This window comes from Phasianus colchicus, chromosome Z (assembly GCF_987193195.1).
Source record: "Phasianus colchicus chromosome Z, bPhaCol1.hap1.1, whole genome shotgun sequence".
NCBI lineage: Eukaryota > Metazoa > Chordata > Aves > Galliformes > Phasianidae > Phasianus > Phasianus colchicus.
The window spans coordinates 22,044,509-22,060,120 of record NC_143476.1 but is presented as its reverse complement, the minus strand read 5'-3'; the positions used below and the strand labels follow the sequence as shown (position 1 = coordinate 22,060,120).

The 15,612-nt window shown below is 42.0% G+C and overlaps 1 protein-coding gene across 2 annotated transcripts; it reads right to left on the bottom strand.

Moving 5' to 3' along the window:
• Positions 1-975: 975 nt before the first annotated feature.
• On the bottom strand, positions 976-15,191 carry CLTA (clathrin light chain A). 2 transcript variants are annotated; one of them, XM_090132706.1, is made up of 7 exons: positions 14,885-15,191; positions 7,917-7,954; positions 6,237-6,354; positions 5,133-5,244; positions 3,678-3,731; positions 2,436-2,471; positions 976-1,410 (listed from the first exon to the last, which is right to left on the bottom strand). In XM_090132706.1, exons 1-7 carry the CDS (start codon positions 15,090-15,092, stop codon positions 1,239-1,241), a joined length of 738 nt encoding a protein of 245 aa, XP_089988832.1. In that variant the 5' UTR covers positions 15,093-15,191; the 3' UTR covers positions 976-1,238. The 2 variants fall into 2 exon arrangements, with proteins under 2 accessions (XP_089988832.1, XP_089988833.1); XM_090132707.1 differs by lacking the exons at positions 2,436-2,471; positions 3,678-3,731 and having other exon boundaries at positions 14,885-15,188.
• Positions 15,192-15,612: the final 421 nt, after the last annotated feature.

Genomic DNA, 15,612 nt, shown 5'->3' with positions numbered 1-15,612 from the left:
ACAGCTTGGAGCACCTTTCCTACAATGCTGAGAGCACTGAGACTGTTAAGCCTCGAGAAGTGGAGGTTCCCACTTATCAGGGATCTTATCGATGTGTATGAATAGCTGGAGGGACAGCGTAAAGAAGATGCAGTCAGACTCTTCTCAGAAATGCCCAGTGCCAAGACAGGGTGCAATGGACATAAACTGGCACACAGAAGGCTCCCTTTGTACTCCAGTGAGCATTAATCAGCATCTGGAATCCTCCCCAAACTGAGCTAGGCTTTCAGCTCATGCACAAAAGATTAAGAAATTCTACACATTAGCTAAGCTACTGTATCAACCAGAGCAAAGCTGGAATCTGATCTGAATGCTGGGTGAGACTGAAGAGCCAAGGAAGGAACAAATCTCCAAACAAGTTTGTTTCAAGCCACCTTGGAAAAGAGCTGCAATCCAGTTGATACACAAACAGCAGTAAAATTTTCCTTTCCTCTGCTTGGCAGCTCAACTGCAGACAGCCTCCATACAAAAGTGCTCTGCATGTGAAACCAGTGTTGAATACTTACATAGCAAAACAGGCAGCCCAACAAGCAGATGGATGTCGGAGTCTGTAACTACTCAATGCCCTTGTATTATTTTTCTAACCTAAAACCTATAGCTGGAGTGAGCCTGTCACACAGCAAAAAACTACCCAGAATTGCTTACCTGCAGAAGGTAGTGTCCTTGGTTCCACCAGAACTAAGATAAGCTCCTTAACAAGCCTGGTGCTCCAGTTTCCCAAAGCTTCTGTCTTGTGTAACAAATTGGATAAGGAAGCAGTTCTAACTAAAGCTCTCAAGAGCTTTAAGAAAGCTTACAGAGAGACAAGCAGAACAGCCTCCAAGAAACTAGAGATACTGCTGGCTAGTCATTCACTAGCACAGAGAAACATTTGGTTTAAACACTCGCTGCGAAAAGGGTGCAGGAAAACTTCTCAATTCATCCAGAGTCAACACATTTTGCAGTTTAACACATTTTTAATATCAGTTACGCTGGAAGTGACTTCTCAGTGCAAATAGCACAGACTACAGTTCAGGAGGTTCTCTCATTTAAAACAAAGACAACATGAGGAAGAACATGCAATCAAACAGTGATCAGCTCTAGATACATCATGTTTGGTCCAACGAAAACATAGAAACAATTAATCCAATTACAGCAAACATAGCTTCTCTGAGTAAGGTTAAGATATTGCATCTGTAGTGTTTCCATTGTGCTTTCCTTCAGCGAACCAGCGGAGCCTGCTTGAGCGAGATGAGGACTGAACGCATGCGGGATACATCTTTAGCCTGCTTACTAGACTTGGGATTAAAGTCACAGAGCTGAGCCACGCGTTCCCACTCAGTGCCTGGAAAAACGTCTTCTGCATCACTCACAAAGGCTTCTTCAGCTGCCCTGAAAGCAATGCAATGGACCTTGTGTTAATGCCCAACATAAGGCACTCCTTCCCACTTACAGGATGCAGTTCCTTTCAGCACGTTTCATAAGAAATGTGACCTGACAACTGCTTGTGAACATTATGGCTACTTAAGCTCCCACTGCCCCAGCCCTGGAGATGGAAGTAGGTTGCAGTAGTATGCTATGCACAAGCAGTGCAAAAGATCGCTGTGTAAAATGTTGGAATACAGGTGTTTGGTTTTAAGAGTAGTCACTGAGTCTTTGCCTACAGGAGTCACCAAACTGCCAGAAGGTAAGGTACTCCTGTGTAGACATTTATGGAAAAATGCCCATGTCTTAAATATTTAAGCTTCTGCCACTTGATGGCTTGCTTTGGACACTTGCCAACTTGAAATTTACAGTTCCCTGTATCTTATCTTAGAATAGATTCTATTTGAGGATTTAAATCAGTCCCAAGGCCTTCAGGCCATCATAAAACTATCTGCTGATGTTTCCCAATGCTGTACAGAAGCAGCATAAATCAGAAGGAATGTAAGTAATGAATTCCATGCCTGTGGGTGCTGTAGTCTAAAGCACATCTTGGCAAATAGGATGACTCATCTGAAGTCAGCTAGCAGGATAAACATGTTTTCCCCTCTTCTCACCCTAAGGATACTCTAAGGAGGCTTTATACAGTATGTACAGGTTAGCACCAGTGGCTTCCCAGCAGTATCCTTTTGGCATTTCTGTGCTACCAACAGCATTGCTTCAATGCACATGTAACAATCCAGTATCATTTACTGGAACTCTGAGGCCCTGATAGCTGCCTGAGTAAAAGAGCAGTAAGCATTGAGAGATCAAACCAAATCCATCTACTCCAACAAGCAGTACAGAAAAAGCAGTGAGGATGACTCCCCCATGAGGGTTCAGCACTGTTCACAGGGATGATAAGGTTACAGACACCACTGAAGACAAGGATCACTACAACACTGCTACTTTATGTGACATGACACTTTTAACGGGCAGTGAAGATTTTACTTAACTGTTCTAGGCTGTAGCAAGGATGATTTATGTTTGTGCTTAAAGGTGAAGAGAAGAAAAGAAACGAGAGAAAGTTTAAGTCAGATATAGAAAATGAGAATGAGTTTAATGCAGATGGTCAGCTGGCTCAACATGCACTAGCAGTTCAGCCTACATTCAGGAAGCATGCTGCCAATTTTATTCTGCAGCGCTTGCACTGCACATTTGCTACAGGAAAATAAGGATTTTATTGGAAAAAAATCTAAGTTAACTCCAGGACACTTCAGAACAAAGTCAAACACCACCTGTAAATCCATCATTTCACAAGTCTTGCTTTACATCCATCTACAATTAAGTAATGAATTCCACACTTGACCTTCAGTATAAATGCACTCAAAGACAAACCATGGTTCACCAGTACACCTTTTAAAGGTGTCACCTTAGAATCTGTCACATGGCCATCTTTCAATTCAAGTCTACAAATTAAGGGAAGAAATTAAAATACATGAACAAGCCAAGGAACATTGCAACCCTTTTACCCCACAGAAACTAGCATAATTACTGGGGCTTGAAAATCCTGGCTCTCTTCTCACTGATCTGTGAGGCTGGCTACACATCTACACATAGGTGCTCTTTCACCAGCAGCTAATGCTAGCTTTCTAGTACCATCATTTTGTTTTTTCTGCGTTCCCTAATAGCATCCTAAATTCTATAGACACCTCTTCTCCCTTGATTTAAGCATGTGATTTCTTCCTCTTGCACTATATGCAATCCTCATTCTAATATTTTTCTGATTTAGTCAAATGGAACAGACCAGGAACACAGTGCCTATTACAAAAAATGCAGTTATACTTTATACTTTACCATGGAAGTGACTGGGACTAAACACAGCACCCACATAAGACTCCATCTGACAGTAACCCATACATGCATCAAAGCATCTTGCTGTATTGGCCTGGAAGGTCAGTAAACTGTGAAGCCCAACATATTACAGGCTACTGAATCACTGACAAAATTCCAGTGCCATGTATTCTACATAATTTGTGTGCTGGTATGATCTTCACAGGAAAACAGCACTTAAAGCTGCAGATCAGAGTCAGGACAAAAAAAGGCTATTCTACTTTTTTTTTTTTTTTTTACTATTATTCTACTATTATGCTGGCTGAAATACTCGGCAGAAGACATCTTCGGACATTCAGCACTATTTCAGACCCTCCTCATTACCTAGCTGACTAGCAAACAGAATTAGTAGTTAAGCAACATACACATAACCAATCACGTCAGCGAAGGGTTGTTTGTAGAAAGCTTCATCTGCCACCCTAGGTAGCAAATAGTCCAACAGGCAGGCAAGCAGGCAGGAGAAAAGAGATAAGGATGAGAAGTACAGAACACAACTGAAGGCAGTTTTAAAAAGCAAATTTAACTAGTATCACCTACACTCACTGAAACAGGGAAGCAGCTGCCACATTGAACTAAATGAACACATTGAATTAAGCTGATGACTCAAGGGGCAACATAAATATCATATCATATATATCCTATATCATAGAAAATTAGGACCACCTAGTTTAGGGCTAGTCCCAGTGTTAGCGTGAGATCATTTCCAGATACCAAAGACTACTTGAAGTAGAGAGATCTCACCAGGTTGGTGATAATACTGAACACTCCCTCAGATAAACACTTTTCTAACTGCAGCTCTTTTTAAATTGACCTTTCTCCAGAATGCATACCCTGATCTCAAACCACTGGCCAAGATAAATGGGTAATGAGCTCTTTCCACTACCTGTAACAGCAGCTATCCTGTTTTCAGCCCAACAGAAAAACTGCATCTGAGGGAATGAAAGTGTCAAATCCATAGTTCAGTAGGAAGTATAAAGTCTCCTTTTGTCATTCAGTAAGTAAAGTCTAACTAACACTACTTATAATAAACTAGCTCTTTAGATAGGAAAAATGGCATTTCAAAAATCATTTCAATTTGAAGTGGATTCCCGAAGTTCAAAGCAGCCCCAATGACCACCTAAAGAAAATGACACTGGCAGCCTTAGGTCTGAAGTGAAGACCTTGTGTTATTAAGTCAGCATTACCATATTTACCTTTATGTGGCCAGAATTCAAGATTCTGCAGGGAACTTCTACAGAAATGTAAGGATTTACTCGATTGTGCCCAGGTCACTTGTTTCTGCTCCACAGCCCATAATGAGCCAATTCAAGCATGATGAATTTAATGAGTTAAATAGTCAGTGTTTAATTCTTCACCCACAGAATGCTGCTTATTTCTCATAAGCTTCCACAAGAAGCAGCCAAAGGTTTTAAGATATCCAACAAAATAATCTGTTTTGGAGTAACTAGGAGACCACTTCCAAGTTTCTGAGTGCTGGCAAGTAAGGCCGCTAGCTGCGAGGTAATTAGTCACTGAAGAGCTGTGCAGCTAGGTACATACAGAGAAGCAAGCAGACTGAACAGTTCTGTCCAAATTCAAACTTTGTCTTAAAGGAAGCTTCTGGAATGGCTTTTTATTTTAGTGTTCTCATGTGGACATTTAAGCTAACATCTAAAGAAACTCAGACTAATCTACAACTGGACACTCATCTCTTAATAGGATAGTAAGTGGGCTGAAGGACTAGTGACTAAGGATATAGTAGACATTCTAGTCTTCTCTCCTTTGCATAATTACTTCCACAGCCAGCAATATAGCTCTTCAGATAGCTGGAGAAATCTTACCTGTTGGTAGCTTTTGTTTTCTGGAGCTTTTCATCTTGTCTGGCATACCACTCCTCCAACTCTTTTATTGCTTTCTCCTTCCATTCTGCTTCCTGTTTTCTTGAGTTAGCATCTAAAGATTCAAGAATTGATGTCAGTCATGTTTATGCCAATTGGATTTCATAAGCATTTCAACTGATAGTTCAGGGTGCACTCTAGTGCAAATTATTACTTAGTCCACTTAAATATAGTTTGAGGTTTTCTGATTTAGGCCACGAGAACTCTAATGCCCTCAACATTCAGAAGATTAGCTAAACAGAATGTCCCTGTACAGCACTGAGACAGTCTGGTTCAATTTAGTCTAAGCATTTGTAGACTAATTATAATACAGTCAGTCTGCTAGCCTGCAAACCATTCTAAAGCATTATCACCTTGCTATGGCTGTTCTAGAATAAAGATCAGTAAACTCTCTACATTAGACAAATTAAGGGAATGTGATACTCAGTTTGCCTTTACACCCAACTCATAGTTCACGATAAGCTCATCTATTGTTACTATTATAGAAGAGGAACTTAACTCTGTCTGGAATCATATTTCAAGAGGCTGTTCTGACGATCTCAAAGCAAGGCCTCCTCCGTAGTGAAACTGGAAAGCACATCGGTTTAGAGGATCTTAGAAGCTGTCCACAGGTAAGTGTGGCTGCCTTTGATAGCTGAATTCAGTTAATACTTGGTTATTTAATTTCACTATTAGGTTAATATCTATATGACAAGTAGCCTCCGCAATCTTAAAATGAGCAATCCACATCCTTGAAGAAAAGTGCTGACAGTTGTATCTACTCATTCTTTTCTGCTGATAAAAGCTGTTCATTTTCTGCTACTGAGAAACTGACTGGTAACCTAAAGACAGGCCACTTCAGTAATCTTGGAAAAAAGTTCAGAGAACCACTTGCTTCTTAACTCCTACACCAACATTAAAAGTTTGCTTACTGGAAGTCTTCTCCTCTGAGCTTGCTGCAGAGAGCTAGAGGTCATTGTTTGAAAAGCTCTCCTGCTTAAGAAACTGCCACTTCTGAGTTTCAACTAAGTTTCAACTGAGTTTCAACTACTACAACACTCTCCTTACCAAGCTGCTCAAGGCGCTCCTTTTGCTCCTCTCTCCACTTACGAATGCTCTCTGGTTCTGACTGCAGTCGATCTACTTGTGATATGGCAGCATAGCAGTCTGTTGGACCGTTGCTTTCCTTGGGGAGAAGGAAACGTCATTTATACATTAAAACTGTACATTTCAGTAGCTACCTGCAAGCTACATAAAAAATAGACATTTGAACTGAATGTGTGATATGCTTCTGATGCTATACCACATTTGTACCACATGATGAAAAATCTCTTGCTATAAAGGGCAGCACGATTGATGTAAACTAATATGAAGTTGCCTCTAGGAACTGGGGATTAAACAAATTCAAGCTAACCGGGAAATCAAACTGGGCCAGAAGTCTATGACCAAAGAAAGCAGAAGACCGTTCATAGAATCTCAACTGTAGACCTACAAACCCCCAGCTAATTTCACATTAAATATCTGCAACGAAAGTATATTTTTGGAGGATTTTTTTTTTGTGCACAGGAGATTGAAGCTTGAAGCATTCTCTGTAATTTGCATCTGTCTGCTTCAGAGAAATTTGCAAGCTTCAAAGGAAGTTGACTTCTAATATCAGTTAGAGGCATTATAGAATTGGGACTGCTATAAGCTGCTTAGAACACAAGACGCATTGTTGGGTTTTTTTGCTTAAGTTTTAAAAGGTATACTAGCACTTGCAGTTTATCATACAACTTTTCAAAGACTTGCAGTGCACAGGGTTATTAATACATTAGACTTTCAAAGATAAATGCATTGCCACAGAGCATACTTCAAGTCCAACTCTTTCCATGGGTTCACTACGCCCTTAACAGATTAAATACTTCATCATGTGGAAGATGTATCAAACAAAGCAGTTACTAGAATCAAGGTATTTCATCTGCCTTTTATTGTATAATGAGACACAGAACCAATAACAAGAAGTTTTCCCAAGAACCTCACAGCAAGAGCGAGGATATAAAAATGGTAGCAGTGAAAGCAGTTTGTTTCTGTCCATCTCAGTGTTCACTTATGTCTATGGAAAAGTAGCTTATATGTTGCTCCCTTTTAAGTATTTATCTGAACAGGGCTATCAAAAGAATTCTCTCAACAATCAGCAATGCCTTATCCAAACTGGTATTAAATTCAGCTATACAACAACAGTTGTGTTAGCATGCTCTGTTTTTCCCTGACAGACAAAACATTGTAATACAACAAACATGCTTTCATAACGTCAATGAGCCACATGCCAGCAATGTAATGTCATGCAACTTTATATCACTAAGAAATATATAATATTTTCAGTCAATTTGTTCCTTGTAAGACCAATTTTGATAAGACAACATGAGTTATACTTAAAGAGTAAGCAACTTAGAAAACTTGACTCTGAAGTAGGTAGAACATGTTCCATTCGGTTTATTAGCCAGTCTCAAGTATATGTTACGTCATATTACAGAGCCTGTCAACCTGCTCACAGTGGTCACGTCCCACTCAACCATAACTCAAAATAGATTGTTGCCTTAAGATGCCCTCAAGTTCATAGGAGGAGCATACTGCGAGCATTAGCAGCTTTAAGAGGTCATGAGACAGCACACAAGCATGTTAGAGAAGAAATGGTGAGTGCAAGTCTAGATTTAAGTAAATTCTCACAATAGAATAGCACATTCTAAGTAGAGATTACTTCTATCTCACCTGATAGACAACACCATTCATCACTCCATCAACAGCACCTGTAAAGAAATAACTGTAGTTTAACCATTTGAGAACAACAATACAATTGGATTTACTAAACAGTTAGTAGTCTGAAAACCTTTATTACAGCATCCAGTATGGTAATTATGTAAATAATTGTTACTCAATACCCCATAGGGTCAATTCCTTCTCTGCACTTTTCTTCCTTTTCCAGGACACAAGAGACAGTGAGTCATTATTCTTTAGAACTAAAGCCAGTTCTTCACTATGAGGTCTTGCTACAGGCTACTCAAAAAACAGAGCTGACACTCTGAGAAGCTGCTATGGGTAATGTCTTGGAGTTTCTCCCATTTTCTCATCCCTGTCTTTGAAAATGAATACTAGACAACTGTTCAGAAGTTAAATGTGACTTACTCTTTTCACACTACTTGGAAGACTAGCAATCAGGTAGGGCATCACTTTCTAAATCTTATCTTGATTTTGTTACCTCCTAACTCCTAGCAAGTCCAAAAATTATATTAACATCCCCACCAAAAATCACCTTTCATGTCTCTCCCGCAATGACATCTTTGATAGCTTTCTACTTCTCCAGCTGCATTATTCCTTCTGAAACAACACTGGCAAGAGTGTCTCTGGAACAAGATCAGCTGGAATCCTTGCCACAGAAGCTTAGAATCGCTTATCAGAAGACCGACCTAGGAACACGCATCAACTGTGAAACAAGTATTTGACTTTGTGAAACTATTTGAGTCTCCAGATTACGCAGAAGGCAGTAAGATTTTCAGGAATCACTTTCTGGAACAGTAGTGTACCATCTCCCAATGCAATATATTAAGTTATTAACAACTTTGTCTCATCCATAATGCTACCCTGGATAAGCCCATCTCAAGTGTTTCTCACTTAAATCTACACTGAAAGCTGAGATTTTACTGAAGTCAACAAACAGTAGGCAGAAACTCAAACATTTCACATTAGCTTCCTAAATAAGGTTGTCAATTCACCTGGAGCAGACTATCATGCTGCTGCATGCTCTATTTGTTCCAAGTCCTCCTTGCACTTTTACCAGCATTACTAAGCCCCTATCTCTGACTCCTGAACAGTAGTAATTCACAGTACCTGCAGAAGTACGTAAAACCCTTAGTCAAAACACGGCCTCCAAGAACGCAGTTACCAGCTTCAGAAGGAGAAAGACAATCGAAATTCATAAAAATTAGTTTTACCAGTTAAAGGACCCTAATATTTTAGAGCTACACTCTCATATCTCAAGAGCAATAACTACATTGTTTGCTGCTTGTCACAAGTTGCAGAAGCCAAAAAAAACTGCCTTGATAGGCATCTGCCTCCTTCACAGCAGCTATCCTATCCTGCGCATTAACATCAAACTGCAAGTTTCCTCAAAGCAAATGCACAGAGACCACTGAGCACACAGACTTGAGTGGTTACAGCTACAACTAACAATTCTCCTCATTAGATTTAGGAAGACTGAAGCCCACAGAGGAAACCTGGTTACACTTCATGCTACAACAGGATGCCACAACTGTTCACCTTTGTAGGCTGGGCTGGAATTACAGCTAAGCCAGGGTCTGTAACTTGTATTGACAAAAACTACCTGAACAAGTTAGCTGCCCCCCTGGCAAGTACTAAGAGCAACCTGCACCATCAGACAGAACCCAGTTGGAGAGGGAACCCAAAGAAGGTTAGTCTTGAAATAAATCTAGTTCTGACCTCCAGCGGGAAGGCAGCTGTTCCATGGGACATACTTGGAAACACTGACTGACCAGCTAAGCAATCTTAAAAATCTTTAAGATTTTTCTTGTCAGAATACAAAGAAAAAACTTTCACTAAAGTCTTCAGTATTCAGGCTGGTAGTCTGCAGAGGCGAACAGAACAACATTCCTGCAGAGCTGAAAAACAGATGTGTTCATCTTAGGGCTACTTTTCTTCTTAGATACCAATTGGTACAGCAGAAAGTATGGCTAGAGGACAAATAAGTCACAGGCATTAAAAATACTACAGCTTTCCATCTGTTTTAAGCTTCTTAGAACTTGTGATTACAATGCTGAGTCAGCATGCTGACAATGCACACTGCTGCAATAAAGTAGAACAGCACTGTTGTGCTATCATGTTGCCAACACAAATACACTAACTGAAACAGAATCAACAGTCAAATATTCTCTCTCCAGCTCTCCAGTCTCAGTGTTTGTGTAACTCAGTATGAAACCTAAAAAGAACTGTTTGCCAGCTTTTGTCTCAGTAAGCAAAGCAATCTGTGTATCAGATTTCCTTGTCCACAGAAGGATGTCATTTTGTGTACAACTTTCCCCAGAAAAAATGTTTTCAGCAGTTATGAACAATGACAGTTCTCTACTGGCTTCAGAGTCCATTCATGACTAACACAGCACCTTACAACTCCTGAAGTTAACACCACACTTTTTGAGGAAATTAGGAACACCCCATACTCCTTGGTGCTTCCTTCTGAACTTTGGATGAAGCACAGAAAATATCCAAGTATCCGCACTTCCAGAACGTGCTGGCAATAGAGTAACAAACTTCCGGTGTTCCACCCAGACAACATTTAGAGTCTGAGCCTGTGAGGAAAGCAGAAGCTGTATCAGCTGTTTGCACACACAGGAGGGAAACAACGGTTGTGTTTGCCAGAAACAGACAGCTAGAATCGGTGTCCTCCAAACGTACAATAGCTTATAGGACAAATGGCCAAGTACCTTGAAGATAAGTGCAGTTTTTTCCTCTTCAGTCCTACAAGTCAACATACAGTGCATTTGCAAAGTTAAGTTCCTAACCGAAAGGAACAGCCAAGGAAGCTTATGCGACTTCAGGAAAAGGGCAGATCAAGCAGATGGCATTGGACTTGGAATAAAATTAATCCATAAGCAGTTGTTCTCCTGGTAGTACTACACATGCAAAAACTACAGACTAGTTCCAAGACCAAAGTTAAGGTTTAGCCAAAGGCTTACTTCAGAGTTACACAACTCTCATTTAAAGTTCGCTTTGTACTGAATTTCAACAACTGAGCTGTCAGAGGCTTTCTGAACTGAAGATCTACTTTTGAAAGTGATTCAAAGAAATCGATGTGTAGAAACTTAACAGCAAAGTTTTGTTACAATTAAGCAAGCCATTCTTTATTGGCAGTGCTGGGGTAGCATTGGATAACTCTTCAAGAATGCTCCATCAGTTGATCATTTGTGAATAGGTTATATTTTCACATGTACTACATACCCATTACATTCCCAAATCCACTTTCAATGACTGACTAACAGACACAGCCTTATTTGGTGATCTTCAATGTCATCTAGAGTTCTTCTAGCATCCTGATGGCCCACTATCTGTCACTGGAAGTTGTTTACTTCCAACACCCTTATGTCCTGAAGATTGCAGTGGAATGCAAGGACAGACAGAAGTCTCTGTACACAGAGATAAGGAAGAAAAAGGGGAACATCTCAATGCTGTCTGTCACATTTTAGGCGTTCCATTGTTGTTCCTTTTGCCTTGTTAAAGCAGAACAGTCTTACAACATCTCCCCATCTACAGTGTGACATCCCACTTATCCGCAACATCTAAAGGCTACTGCAGTGTTGCAAGCAAGCATTAACAACAGAATATTTTCTGTAATTACTTCTTCAAATTAAACACATTGCCTTGCTCTAAGACCACACAGCTATGCAGCACAAAACAGTTCCAGCCTTGTTCACTAGTGAAGTTTTACTGTCAACACAGATGAAGGCTACCAGAAGAACTAGAACAGAGGACCAGGAAGAGTAACACTTCTAATTCAAGCCCAGGCATGGATTAATTCCTTCTGATGCCTTCCTATCAAGTAGGCTTTTGACAATATCCTCCATGCAAGAGAAATTAACTTCAATATGACTATATTTAAAATTGCACTTCTGTGAGCTACTTTTAGCATCTCTTTTAAATATTTAGTATTCTCTTCACTGCTTATCTTCTTAAAAAGTAGTAGTTTGAGGGTTTTGTTCCCTTATTCTTTTAAGATAATGTCTTGCATCACTGAGGAAGAAATAGGTTTTCCAGTCAAAACCTTATTCCTATGAACGTGGGTAAACTAAAAAATAAAAGCAGGAAAAAGGCTTCTCTCCTCATTAATTTCAGTCTGTTGTCATAAAACACAGTTCTCATTTTCAATACAATCAGCAGAGGAAAGTGTGGCCTAGTACCTGCAACAACACTGTATCACAACAGCTTCTTTAACTTTCCAATAAGCACAGTATTCCTTTGTAAAGGGCAAATAGGTGTATGTTTGTTCCTACCATGACCTTCATAATAATACACCATCACAACTTTTTATTTTAAAACAAACCTTTCTCAGTGCTACCCTATGGAGCACTTTGAAACCTTGAACAGTTCAGAAAAAACAATAGCTACTGACAAATAACTTATTCTGTCTGTGAAATTAACTAAAGCTAGAAGGAAATAATTCTTTCCCAAAGATATTTGGGATAGGGCAGTACACCTGGTCTTTCAGGGCCAAGTTTTCCAGCACAAAAGCTGTAACGACTGATAATGCTCCCTAACAAAGCTCTCTAAGAGCAGAGAGAGAGAGAGAGAGATTAGTTCTAAAAGCTAGAAAGCAGCTATGACTGTATTCTCCACCAAAATCTGTCACGGAGTTAACTAGATCAATCCACGCCTGTGACAGGGGGCAGTAGGCCCCTGCCCCTCCCCCTCCCCCCCCACCCCCACAAAATGGGAAGGAAGGAAGGGAGGGAAAAAAAAACAGTGGCAACAATCTATGGAGGAAAACTTATTTTACTAACTATGATATCAGAATGCAAGGTAACACAATATAATACAATCCAATCAAAATTGAGACTAATAAATCAAATAAAATAGGAGAGAGAGAGTTCCTGAGACAGAGTCAAACCTGAAAAGCTTGGAACAGCTAGGAAAGCCCCCTCCAGCACTCACTGCCAGGCAGTAAGAGACTGCCCCACCTGGAAGGGTCAGATCCCATGACTTCTGTAATGTATAGAGATAGGTACCTGGAATTGGAGCATTAACACTTTAACTCCCAGTGCACTACATGATGTTATGATGCGGAATACTGAAAACCAAGAAAAACGTAAAACCGACATTGATTATTGGCCAGTAAGTCGTGAGTAACACCACAGCTTTTAATCCCTTACACAGCACCCCCACGATAAAGAGTGGGTTCATCGCTGGTATCTGCTAAAAAGGGGTTAATGAATTAAAGCTAACAAGAGGAAGGAAAAAAAAAGGAAAAAGGCACTACCCAGACTAAGCAATGCTCAAAGTTTACAAATATCCCAGAATGCTGGCAGTATGCCTAAAAATATGCTTACAGCACCCGGTATTCCCAAGAGGTCTTCCATCCAAGTACTGATCAGGCCTAACTCTGCTTAGCTTCCGAGATCGGACGTTATTGCTTATTTACACAGCATTTCTTGTCTTGTGAGACAGTGATTGTGCTTCACATTTCATGTGAAAGCAAGAATAGTTGGAATGGCTATGTACACATAAATGGTCTAATGGGCCAGGCCAATATTCCAGCCCTGACAGCAGCAATGTGAAGTGATGCTCAGTGAGACCATGTAAGCTTGGAAACATTATGCTGTTTCCCCCAAGTACCCATCATTGCTACAATTAACAGGAATAGTTTCAATTACCATAAATATGTTTCCATTAGCCTAAGTACATGAAGTTCAACGCTGACCTTAACTTTTTTTAAATAGACTTAGTTTAAACAGTTTGTTGTGTTAGAGAGCATGTTTCTTACAAGCATATTTAAGGAAGCTGGAGACTTCTCATTCTCATAATATTTGAAGATCTTTGCACTCCAGAAGAGAATTGCCTCAGCTACAACTTCTGCCCAGCATTAAGAAAGGAAAGAAAGAAAAACTTATCCAGCAGATCCATAAATCAAGATTTCAGGAAAGTTATACTTAAAAAAATAAATAAAAATTAAATAAATACACAAATCCAACAATTTTCTTCTATGCCATATAAAGCAAAGAGCAGCGTCTAAGGCTTCTGAGAAGGGACTCATACACAGACTGTTTCTGCTTATAAAATACACGAGTCACATTACAGCTACTACTGGAACAGGATGGTATTCTAATGATTACCCTTATGTTTAGTGCACGAGGATGACACTTCACTTGACAAAGATGCTAGCGTGGAAATACAGTCTTTATAGCCAACCTTTTAATGAATGAGCTAGTTTCTAAAGGCTTCAGTACCTCTAGGTTAGCCCTGGATACAGCAGGTCTCCATTACTCAGCTCACTTAACCGTGCTTTGTTCCTACGGATATTATGAACCAACAGTCCCATGAACACCAGTTATTTCAGTAACAGCGTTTCATGTTGAAAACTTAACTCTGAAGACACGTCAATAGTGAACCGATGAGCAAAGTAATTCAGCTCAGACAGAAGAGGCTGGCTGCCCGATCGGGAAGCAATAAAGGAATGGCTCTGGAGGTCAAAACTGATTCCCCTGCGCGCAGAGATGAACACGAGACATGCCTTGCAGCAACACAGAAACAGCATTTCACCACGGCGTTCACTAGGTTCACAGCCCCTCTCACTCCGAATTCAGATTAAAGACCCTGGTGCGTGGGGCTCAGGACCGCTTCAGCTGCGGTTACACTAACGGAGAGCCCCGACGCCCAGAATACACAACCACGCTCCTCTGAGCACAACACCCCGTTCTGCAGCATCTCACCTTCGGTACAAAGGTTACGGAGACACAACGGCCAGAGGCTGAGTAAAATTAAACATTAGCCCAACCGGCTCACACACGCGAACGCAGACCGCCGCTTCCGAGCAGAGCGGCGCCGGGCGCAGCGCCGCGCACCGCCCTACCCGCGGTACTCGGCTCCGGGCGCACAGGAGCGCCGGGCTGCGGGCCGGGCGGCCCCGCCGGAAGGCAGCGGCCGGCCGAGACAGAGGAGAGGGAGGCCGCGCGCCGTACCGGAGTCGAAGCCGTCCGCTGCCTGCAGCGCCTCCGGCACGTCGCCGCTCTCCAGGATGCCGTACCCCTCGTCGTTCTCGATGCCCGCGATCTCGTTCTCCTGCTGCGCCAGGAAGGCAGCGGCAGGGTCTTCCTCGGCGCCATCCGTCGCCCCGTTACCGGCGGTGGCCGGTGGCTGCTGCGCGCCGAAGAACTCCAGGTTAGCCATGGGGACGAGCTGCTGCGGCGCTGGGCGGGCACGGACGACGGCAGGTCCCGGGCCTGCGCCTCCACACAGAAATCGGCGCGGAAGTGGGGGACCCTCCGCCCGGGCCAATGGGAGGCGAGCACCGCCGGGAGGCAAAGCCAATCAGCGAGCGGCGAAGGCGGGGCTAACGGAATCCTCCGCGCGCCTCAGTGGGCTCGGGCCAATCAGCGCCAAGAGGGTGAGGGGGAGCCGACATAGAGGGCAGCGGAAAGGGGTTGTGGGGCCGGGAACGCGCAGGCTCGGCTGTGGGAGCGCGCGCGGCGATAAGGGTCGCGTGACTTCGTCAGGTCGGAGTTGCGTCACTGCGGCGTCGTAGTACCGCTCGTAGTACCGCTCGTAGTACCGCTCAACCGTACTGCGCTGCGGGTTCGTGGTGAGCCGCGGGGCTCGGAGAATCATAGAATCTTTTATGCTGGGAAAGACCTCTGAGAAGTCCAAGCGTTAACCAAGTACGGCCACTCGACCACAGAACTGTTAAGGC

What these genes read in the sequence shown, in the direction of transcription:
- CLTA (XM_090132706.1), bottom strand. Translation starts at nt 15,092, where the DNA reads ATGGCTAACCTGGAGTTCTTCGGCGCGCAGCAGCCACCGGCCACCGCC. An exon ending in AGCGGACGGCTTCGACTCCG is followed by an intron (nt 7,955 to 14,884) that starts GTACGGCGCGCG and finishes ATTTCTTTACAG; the next exon opens with GTGCTGTTGATGGAGTGATG. An exon ending in GCTGACGTGATTGGTTATGT is followed by an intron (nt 2,472 to 3,677) that starts GTATGTTGCTTA and finishes TTCACCTTTAAG; the next exon opens with CACAAACATAAATCATCCTT.